Genomic DNA, 11,494 nt, shown 5'->3' with positions numbered 1-11,494 from the left:
TTTCTTCTTATAAAAAGTAATTTTCTTATCTAGAAATAATATGGAATACTATCTTAGATGGGAGTACACCACTTTATTCTCCCAAGGCTCTTCTACACATGCACTGTACTGCCTTTTGATTTAGGAGAGAAATTTTTTCCCTCTGAACTTCCCTCGTGCTTTTTTTTCTATGTTCTGAGTTTGTGTTGACTTTCAGCCTTCCGTTCCTTTTGTTGTATTTGACCTGGTGCCAAATGAAAGTCAGCACTTAAGTTATGAGTATCATTTTCTAACACAGTGACAGAAGGAAAACTCCGCCTTCCACACCCACTACTAATTACCATATTGCTACAAAACATGACATTGCATCCTTCACCCATCACTTGTGAATTTTTGTTTTCTACAGCTCTTATTTCTCCAAAAATGTGTTTGAGCCACTTGGAAAATATGCCTTTAAGTCATTCAAGAACTCAAGGAGCTCAGAGATCATCCTGGAAGCTGTGGCTCTTTTGCTCAATAGCTATATTCCTTTTTCTTTGCTCCTTCAGTTGGCTAATCTTTATTTTTCTCCAACTAGAGGTAAGGAGGCAATTGTACCTAAGATTGCTATTTGCTATAATCCTCTATTTGTTTTTCTAGTTATTATCATTGTTACTCAGTATTGTTAGCAATAGTTGGGAGGAAGAGATGCATATACATAATGTAAATACAATTCTAATATTGTCATGACATGGCTTTTGAAGTTTAGCTAAAGGTTTTGAGATAAAAGGTATCAGAAAATGCTAAATGTTAGATGCAGAACTCAGTTAGATAGAGAGAATTGGTTAAGCCAATTGACAGGGGCCTGTGGAGTATTTTTCTCTCCCTCTTCTATAGCTCTTGGTAGAATAAAAAAGGTAAAAATATGAATGAATATCAAGGAATGGGATGCAAGCTATAGTCTTATTTATGGAAAAGACTTAAAAAAAATAGTGAAAGATGGGATTAAGTAAATGACAGGTGGTTTGTGTGTCTTTGAGGAGGGAAGTGGCCCTGAGCTAGGCGTAAGAATATCTGGATTCTGGTTCTGGGTCTCCCTAATAACCAGCTGTATAAATTTGATAAAGACATTTAATCTCTCTAGTTTGCAGATTCTTTATCTAAAAAAAAAACTGGTGGTAGGAGAATGGATTTATTATGATGTTTCTTCTAGCTATAAAATGCAGTGATTAGGAATTTATTTAGGGATAGTATGAAGAATAAATGCCTAAGCCATTCAAAAGCAGGGAACAATGACTTTAGGTTGAGTTGATCAGGGGAGACTTCATGGAGGAAGGAGAAAGCCCATATCTATTTGGGAAGCCCCTGATGCTTGTCAGGAATTTCCCATTGAGATGCAGGCCAAGTTGTGGGCCTAGAGAATGGGATGGTACACTGGGAATGGAGATAAGTTTGGTTCTTTACTAAAAAAACTTTCCTCACAGTTGACCATATAGCACTGACCAAAAAGAAAATAAGAAATGCTTTATTTATTTCAGGATTTAGCCTATTTCTGGTTAAATTGTAAGACTCGAAGTTTTGGGTAGAATAAAGTGGTATATGTCCATCTTGAGAAAGGGTTGAAATGTAACTGCAGAAACATTTTTCTTAAGGGAACTGATCAGCGAAGATTTCAAAGATATAGTTCTACCACTTAAGATAAGTAAAAGTAATTGAGAAAAGATGCAGGAGGAAGCAGTCTCCTATGGATATTAATTTCGAGTAGGTATAGCTTTGGCCAATTTTTCCACAGTAGCCCATTAATTTGTATTTCATAACTGTATACGAGGCTTATGTGCAACTGAGGCATTTCTAATTACCACCCTGCTCTCTCAAGAAATGTATCAAGCAGAAGTGTGAACTTTCTGGGTCAGTGAAGCTGAAAGAAATAATTGTCAGAAATTCTTAGTGTCTAGATTTCTGAAGAAGAGGAAGGGTGAGAATAGCAATAACTTAAATTTGGAAGTGCTTCTTTCTTCTAAAAATTATAAGATTAATTAGCCTGATAACCCTGAAGAACACTGAATATAGGCATCATCAGTTCCTACATACGACTTGGGAATGAATGCACAGATGCCTTTCCCAAAGGCACCCAGTAGTTCTTGCAAAGGGAAAGAGAAAGTCTAATAATGCCAGATCATCTAGGACACCTCTGTTCAGAATCAAACTGGATTAGTCCCAGGTGTTTGAGCTCTGATTCTGGTTTTTCTCTCCGAGATCCAGCTTCTCAGTGAAAGGTTCTGCCTCTAAAGATAACCCAGAGTTTGTTCCAAATTTAGGGAAGTATAAAATGTTTTTAGAATATTGTTCTGACAGGAAACTTGCAGGATTTGTTTCTATGGGAAAAGCCAGTGGCCTGGCCCACCATGCATGATATTAGCTTCTACATTTCACTTTTCACTTACCTGTACTTCCCTTTCCCTGTTGACCACAAATAAATATCTCTGGAAGAGAGGTCTGAAGGGCTGGCAGATAGTGAGTCACTATGATGTGGCCACTTCCACATTCTCACAATACCCATGAACCTTGAAGTTTTATTTTGGTCTCCACTCTAGTTTTTATACACAAAGTCCCACTTTCCAGATTGTCTAGACACTACTTTAAAAAGTGTACACTTAAAAAAAAAAGTGTAATACTTTAAAAAGTGTTAGATGGGAAGCTTGACTACTTGGGTCAATTTTTTTCTTTTTTTCTCTCTTCTTTGAGAAAATATTTAACTAAAAGGATAGCTGTGAGTCCAAGGAGTTTGGTCAATCCCTCAGTGAAAATAACCTCACAGGAGTTATCACTAAGAAATCAAGTGTTCAGCAGAGTCTCCCGCTTCAATAAAATGAAGGATACTTTCAGAAGGGGAAGTTGTACTTGTACTTAAAAGCAGAGCAGATTTTAATTTCACTGAGGATTTGATTAGGGTTGATTTGGAGAGAGAATGATTGTTTTGGCCATTTTGAGCCCAACTATGTAAATCTAACCTTAAATCAAGATGAGGTTACAAAAGGAACTGATCCTTCTAGATAAAATAACTAAGCCATATGTGTCTTTAAAAGTGGGTATTTACTACTTCCAAACATCAGTAGAATTATAAATAGAAACTTCTCCCACAGAGTGGTAAGGGTGAGAGTTTTGACCCAGACAGGCTGGGTGTGGATCTCATTCTTGCCTTTCATTGGCTGCATGACCTTAGGCTAGTTACTTAATGCCTCTCATCCTCATTTCCTCACCGGCAAAATGAGCAAGCTAGTTTGTATAGGGTTGTGGTAAGGATTAATGAGACTGTAGAGTATCTGACATATAGTAGGCTCCCAGTAGATGGTAGTGATTAATATTTGCCCCATTACTATTAATGAGATAATAACGGGCAAAAATTTAACAAGATCGTTTAACAATATGGATATTCTTTGCCTACCTATATCACTCTCTCAATCAAAGACACTATCTCATAGCCAAATTGATGATTTTGCAATTAGATGGATTTTTAGTGGTGGCAATAATTAGAGAGTATCACAGTGATGGTCTCTGTAGCACTAAATAGACATTAAGCAGCCTGCAGTATATTATCCAGAATTTCTGACTCTGGAAATTAGTTTGTCCTTAGGTTGTCTGTGGCATTAGGTTTCTCTGAACACATCTCATACATGCTAGTAGATGGTGCAGATACTATCTGTGGCATGTATTTTGGCACTCATTCATATTTAGATTGTTACCAAATTGCTTTGGGTGTGTAATCATGTCTTTCTAGAAAGATTATAAACTTCTTGAGAGGCAAGGACCAAAAATCACATTTGTTTCTCGTGCTTACGATGCTGTATAGTGTTGGGAATATGTGTGCTTAAATTGTAGTTCAATTCTTCATTACAATCACCATCATCACCCAAACAACTAATATTTATTGAACAGGTCCAGGCAGGATATCTCGGCAAAGCCCTTCTTTAAAACGACCTCATTTAACCCCAACAACTTCAACAAGCTAGGTGCTATTATTTCTCCCATTTTACAGATGAGGAAATTGGGGTTCAGGGAGTCTTTGTCATGTCCCTATCATGTGTTGAACTAAATTGAATTTCAACATCTCTTCCAGGAAACACCAAAATGAGGATGAAATAATTGCAAGAGGTCAGGCACAGTGGCTCACGCCTATAATCCCAGCACTTTGGGAGGCTGAGGCGGGTAGATTGCTTGAGCCCAAGAGTTTGAGACCAGCCTGGGCAACATGGCAAAACCCTGTCTCTACAAAAATATACAAAAAAAAATAGCTGGGCATGGTGGCATGCACCTGTAGTCCCAGCTACTCAGGGGGCTGACATGGGAGAATTGGTTGAGTCCAGGAGGATGAGGCTGTAGTGAGTTGAGATCACACCACTGCACTCCAGCCTGGGCAGTAGAATGAGACCTTGTCTCAAAAAAATAACAAGAAACAACAACAACAAAAAAACAAGTGTAGGGAATCAAAAAATTTATTTCCTAGAATAGTGACTTTCAGACTTTTTGATTGCACCTCCCTCTCAATAACATATTTTCAGTATAATTCCCAACATCTGTATGCTAATTATTATACCATATACAAGTACTAATAATATGTACACTAAAGAGATACACAAAATATATATTTATAAGGGTGAGCCTAATATGTTTAACATAGCTCTCATAATGCAGAACCATTTCGCTTTCACCAAAATGTTATATTTTCTATAATGCGTTAATATATAATATAAACATTTCTAAAATAAGTAAAATAATATTTTAATAATTTGATAAATGCATTTATTTTATTTTTTAATCTTAACACTTTGTGATACAGCAATTTGAAGTTTGATATGTTAATTTACCTTGTTTCATGATTTTGAGTGTCATGACTGAAAAATTACCTGACAAACAAATATAGATTAAAATGGAAGAACATATCTTTGGATATTCTTAACATGTCATACCACTTAATTTTCAATCTATCATTCAATGATGGATGCCTCTCTTTCTTTCCATACACAACTAACTTCTAAGATCTATAGCTTTAACACCTCCTTCATATAAACTCACCCACTTGCTTGTGTCTATCTCCATTGTATTCTAATGACAAAAGTTCGACTATGGAAAACCTCCAATGATGATTAAATCCAACTGCTCTGTGTCTTTCACTGTTGAATATATCTGAAGAAAAACAAACAACTTGTTGAAAGGTCTTACTTTAAATTCACAGCCACTGCCTTCAAGTGGATTTCAGTGTTGCTCTCGAAACAACCCACGTTTCCCGTCCATTCACTCTCCTCTACTGGATGATTTCACATCTTTAGCTTCTCTTCAAACATCTAATAACTCTTCCCCATTCACACTCTCCACTGATAACGTTGCCTCCATATTTCAAGAGAAAATAGAAGTAGGGAGGAAAGAAGTTCCAGTATCAACAACTCGTTGGCATTTGTATCCAGGTATATTGCTGTTCTCCCTTATCACTGTGGATAAATTGTCCATACACCTATCCAAGCCATCTATGAACTAAATCTTATCCTATCTTACCTACTCAGGGACATTGCTGCAACAGTTCTCTCCTTGCTCTTACATATTATGCCTCATCCATTTTACAGAAACATTTCCATCAAATGGCAATAGAAAAACATGTTGTCATTTCTCTCATATTAAAACATAACAACAACAACAACAAAAACCTCTTTGATCTCTCATCATCATCCAAACTCCACTCATTTTTTTCTGCTCTCCCTACAGCAAAATTCCTCCAGCTTCTCTTTTCCCATTTACCCTTAAATTTATTCTAAGTTTCTGCCTTCTTCACATATGACAGAAACTAATTTTGTCAAGAACTCCAGTGTCTACCATGTTTCTCAATCTATCAGTCAATTCACTGTACTCTTCTTACTTGATCTATTGACAGCATTTGACACCAGCTGATCACTCATCCTCCATGAAATACTTTCTTTTCTTGGCTTCCAAACATCAGACTCTCCTAGTTTCCTTTCAGACTCAACTTTTTCTTTCTATTGTCCCTTGCTTGTTCTTTCTCATTCTCTGACCTCTAAACATCACAACGCCCCAGTATGCCTCTCCATCCACACCCACTAACTTGATGGTCTCACACAATCTCACTCCTTAAAGCATCACTTAGGAACTTAAGGCTCCTAAATGTATATCACCAGAGCTCCTTAAATTTCAGCCTCCTGTATCCAACTGCCTGCTTGACACACTTACCTGGATTTATAATAAGCATCACAAACTTAACATGTCCAAAACCAAACTCATGATTTTTCCCCTCCCCATTTATTCCTCTTACATCTTATCCATATTAGTGGATAATTATCTTTCCAATTATGCAGGCCTAAAATACCTGGAGTCATCTTTGTCTCTTCTCATTCCCTACCCCATATCCATGTCGGGAACTTCTGTTGGCTTTATTTTCCAACCAAGTATCACTATCTCCACAGCTAGCACCTTGGTCAGAGGCACCATGCTCTCTTGCCTAGATGAATGACTGTAATGATCTCTTAGCTAGTCTCACTACATTTGTCCTTGCCTCTGTTTAATTTGTTCCTAGTATAGCAGCCAGAGAAATCTTACAAAAGGAAAATATGCAACATCTTTAAGTTCAAAAAGTCTTTTAAGCACTTTACCATTAGGAAACCAACAAACTTTGGATGATACAAAAAATGTTTGTGGTTATGCCTTAATTTATACAAAGTCTTTTTGAGCATTTAGCATTTAACTACCTGTATTTGTAAAATTAACCACACACTGATGGCATCTTGTAGCATGTGAACTGCCATATATTGCAATAGCCTGAAACTTGGAACTGTTTTTCAGGCTATCTCAGATACTGTATATGACACGTAGTTATCTAAGTATTATACATGGGTGGCTTCATCAGTCTGAGTTGTGAATATTTCTAGGGCTTAATTTACTGTTTTAAATAAAAATAAACATAAACGGAAGCTTCATTATTTTCCTTTCCCGTGCCAATAGATAACCTTGTTCAGTCACTGGGGTGTGGAAACTGCTTTTTGTTGAAAAACTTTTAGAGTCCAAGGCTGCGGGGGCGGGGGAAGGGGGTGTCCAATATCAAATAGTTGTCCTTTAGGTATAGATTAGGTAATGGAATTAGATCTTGACCTTTGTCTAAAACACCCAAAGGGGAAGCTACGTAATAAAAGGTAAAGGATGGAGCCACTCAACTTTAAAGGGAAGCTGAGAGGGCTGAGACATGTTGAAGGGAGGGTTTTTTTTATGGTTATAGAATAGTAGTTTGCTTCAGGAATCCAAAGCTCTAAATAAATCAATCAAAAAAGTTAATGACACTGTCATCATCCTAATCAATTCATCTTTTCTTTCCCCAACAGACTGCTAAAGAGCCCTGTATGGCTAAGTTTGGTGAGTAACCTATCGTGCATGTCTCTCTTTTACTTTTCTTAGTTTTTGATGAAAGAAGGCAGGTGTCAGTGATCTCAAGAAAACCTGTATTTTCTTCCATTCATTTTTCAGCTACTACATATAATTACTTATCATATACTGGGCAGTTTCCCAAGAGCTGAGGCTTTCAGAGGTAAACCAGGCAAAAGAAGCCCATGTCCTGATAAAGCTTATATTGAAGGCTGCATCTCTAGCCAGGAATGAACATCTCTCTTACTGACCTATGAATCTGAGATCTAGGAATCTACTTTTAGTTCTGTGTTTTAATAAACACAACAAGTTTCAGATTTCTACAACCTTTCCTTAAAGTCTTTCTCACGTTTCACACGTTGCTAATGTCCAGAGGAGTATACGAGAGAGTGCCATTGTTGTTTCTAAATGTATAAAAGAGCAATGAGAGTTGGAAGAGTGGCCATTTCCTCTACTCCTTTCTCTTCTAAGCTTAGCTTCTGAGTCATTTTCCCTTGTAGTCACCTGATATTTGCTTAGAAAACACACCACAGTTTGCAGTTACACTGAGACTTAGACTCTTAGAATGCACGCAAAATTTCAGATAAATACATTTTTTAAAGTTGTTTATAGGTTTCAGGCCAAACATACGTTTTCAGTTGAGAACAGACCATTTCTAGAGTTAACTCTGCAACCCCTGTGTTCCTATATAGTTTAAACCAGTAGGTTTCCTTGGCTTGTGGGAATTAGACAATTTCCTTTTGCTTGTCTCTTTCTTTGTGTTTTGTTTTTGTTTTGCCAGTAAGTGGAATGGAATGCATGGCATGTGTGAAATTCTGCCTTGATGTGGTAAAAGTTGAGAAACTCAAGTGATGCTAAGGTGGTCTTTAAGTGACCCCCTTTCACAGAATTAAATAGGAAAGTCAATGACACCTCTTTCTGGTGACCTGCCTATTGCCTATTACATGTCAAGGAAGAAGAAATTTACTGGGCTCTGAGCTCATTAGCGATACAGGGTGACTTTGCCTTTTGTTCTAGTGATCTCTCTTTCGTTGTCCCCCAGAATCTACCTTCAGAGTCTTACATTAGTCATTCATATGAATGAGAATTGAAGTAAAAATGTTACCTCTTCCAGGGTGCTTTCTCATCAAGTTTCCTTTTTAAATTACGGGACAAAGGACAAAAATTATGGAGAATTGCAGAACAGATAAGCATTCTGGGTAGTAAAAGCACCTCCTGGGGCTGTGAGATCACACTGATGTGCAAAACCAAGTAAACAAACATTTAAATTTCATATGTGCTAATGAAAATGAATGATTAAGTCTTTACCTTTTCTTTACCTGTTGGGACAGTATTGTGCTAGGGATCCTTATATTTAAATAGTCAAGTTATTTCTATTTATAAACTCATAAATTTACCATTAGCTATTTTTGGGGGGTTTATTTAATGAATCCTAAGTAGGTCTTAAATTATATATACCTACAAACTGAGGAGAAGAGTCATAATTTAGACACAAAGCACCTAATTCAGGAACATGGAAGTATCATTCAATCAATAAATATTTATGGAACATCTACCAGGTACCAGGGACATTTTCAGGTGCTGAAAATACGGGAATGAATAAAATAGAGATATATTTGTCCTAAAAAATTTTACATTCAAAGTGATACAAGATGGAAAATAAACAAATGAGCAATTTAGTTTATAACATCCTAGACACTGACACACTTTATGAAGAAAACTCAAGCAACGTAAAAGGAGAGAGTGATAGGAGAACACTTCTTAATATAGCTTAATTAAGGAAAGCCTTACTGATAAAGTGATAAACAGACGATGATATTCACACAGAAAATGCATGGAAAAGCATGGACTGCCAACCCTGGCTTTCAAAATTTTGGCTTGTGATTTCTTTCTCCATTAGTCTTTTCTTCTCCTTTCTATTTCCCACAAATATTAATCGACAAGAGATGCTGAGTCACCTAACTCATTTTTCTATTCCAAATTCTTTTCCTTAGAATGCTCCAAGCAAGAAACACCCTTTGGATTTTCAATTTCTCTAAAACAAGGAGTAGATAGGTACTTAAAATAGAAAAATTCTGCTAGAAGAGAACTAGTGTAGATCAGGTAAAGAAACAACATGTACATGGTAAATCTACAATCTGGAAAAGGATGAAATAATGAAATAACTATGCTTTCATATTTTTTCTCCCTTGTATATTTCTTATAGGACCATTACCCTCAAAATGGCAAATGGCATCTTCTCAACCTCCTTGCGTGAATAAGGTGTCTGACTGGAAGCTGGAGATACTTCAGAATGGCTTATATTTAATTTACGGCCAAGTGGCTCCCAATGCAAACTACAATGATGTAGCTCCTTTTGAAGTACGGCTGTATAAAAACAAAGACATGATACAAACTCTAACAAACAAATCTAAAATCCAGAATGTAGGAGGGACTTATGAATTGCATGTTGGGGATACCATAGACTTGATATTCAACTCTGAGTATCAGGTTCTAAAAAATAATACCTACTGGGGTATCATTTTACTAGCAAATCCCCAATTCATCTCCTAGAGACTTGATTTGATCCCATTCCCTTCAGCACATGCAGAGGTGCCAGTGGGTGGACTGGAGGGAGAAGATTTTCAATTTCTAGGGTTTGTCTGTCTACAAAAATCAATGCAAACAGAACTCCTCTGTATGTGAATTTTCATCTATCATGCCTATCTGAACGAGACTCAGAGGAAGAGCCAAAGACTTTTGGTTGGATCTGCAGAGATACTTCATTAATCCATGATAAAATGAATATGGATGACAGAGGACATGTGCTTTTCAAAGAATCTCTGTCTAAATCTTGAATTCGTGAGTGGAAAAATGGAATTCTATTCCTTTGGAAGTTTTACCTGGTATGCAAAAAGGATCTGGGACAGTAGCCTGACTTTGTTCTCATATTCTTGGGCTGCTCTAATTCATTCTTCTCATACTCCCGTCTTTTGAGGTCCTCCCAGTAAAAAGTAGACTGATAGGATGGCCACAGATATGCCTACCATACCCTATTTAGATATGGTGGTGTTAGAAGATAACGAACACTCTGAGAACTATTGGAATAGAGGTACAAGTGGCATAAAATGGAATGTACGCTATCTGGAAATTTCTCTTTGTTTTATCTTCCTCAGGATGCATGGTGCTTTAAAAAGCCTTATCAAAGGAGTCATTCCGAACCCTCACGTAGAGCTCTGTGAGAACTTACTGTTGGTGTGTGTGTTTAAACATTGCTAATTGTAAAGAAAGAGTAACCATTAGTAATCATTAGGTTTAACCCCAGAATGGTATTACCATTACTGGATTATGTCATGTAATGATTTAGTATTTTTAGCTAGCTTTCCACAGTTTGCAAAGTGCTTTCATATAACAGGTAGCAATTCTATGAAGTTAATTGGGCAGGCATTTGGGGGAAATTTTAGTGATGAGAATGTGGTAGCATAGCATAGCCAACTTGCCTCAAATCATAGGACAAGTGACTACAAGAGGCAATGGGTTGTCCACTGCATTGCACTGTTTCAGCTTTAGAATTGTTACTTCTGCTATTGTGTTATAAGACTCTAAAATTTAGCAAAGTAACTTTTCAAGAAGCGTATTCCCCTTTAGCCCAAGGTGAGCAGAGTGAAGCTACAACAGATCTTTCCTTTACCAGCAAACTTTTTTTTTTTTTTTTTCCCTGCCTGGATCAGGGAAACCCAGGATGCTGCTCAGGCCTTATACCAACCAAATTCCCCTCTTCACTTTGCAGAGCCCATCTTAGTAATCTTACTCAAATGCGCTAACTTCTAAAAATAATAAATAGCACTAATTCAAAATTTTTGGGCTCTTAAATTAGCTACTTGCAGGTTCTTGTTGAAAGGTATGTATTGCATTGTAAACAAATTTAAAATATTTATGGGTATTTGTGAAAAGCTGAATTATGTTAAATAATATTACATGTAAAGCTATTTAAAAGAATTTTTTTTTGTATTTTGTGTAACAAAAATTGCTCAGGAGCATGCTAAGCCTGAGGCCAAGTTGTTTCCTAGTAAGTCTTTTTTAAAAAACATCTGCTGAGTAGCTACAGGGCCAAAGACTTGGAGAGCTTGTTTCTGTT

At 36.8% G+C, this 11,494-nt stretch overlaps 1 protein-coding gene across 1 annotated transcript; it reads left to right on the top strand.

Moving 5' to 3' along the window:
* Window positions 1-402: 402 nt before the first annotated feature.
* Window positions 403-9,947, top strand: TNFSF18 (TNF superfamily member 18). Its single transcript, NM_001040191.1, has 3 exons — window positions 403-558; window positions 7,338-7,368; window positions 9,584-9,947. The coding sequence occupies exons 1-3, from the start codon at window positions 403-405 to the stop codon at window positions 9,928-9,930; spliced, it is 534 nt and encodes a 177-aa protein (NP_001035281.1). The 3' UTR covers window positions 9,931-9,947.
* Window positions 9,948-11,494: the final 1,547 nt, after the last annotated feature.

This window comes from Macaca mulatta, chromosome 1 (genome assembly GCF_049350105.2).
Source record: "Macaca mulatta isolate MMU2019108-1 chromosome 1, T2T-MMU8v2.0, whole genome shotgun sequence".
NCBI lineage: Eukaryota > Metazoa > Chordata > Mammalia > Primates > Cercopithecidae > Macaca > Macaca mulatta.
This window is presented reverse-complemented; position numbering and strand designations above follow the sequence as displayed.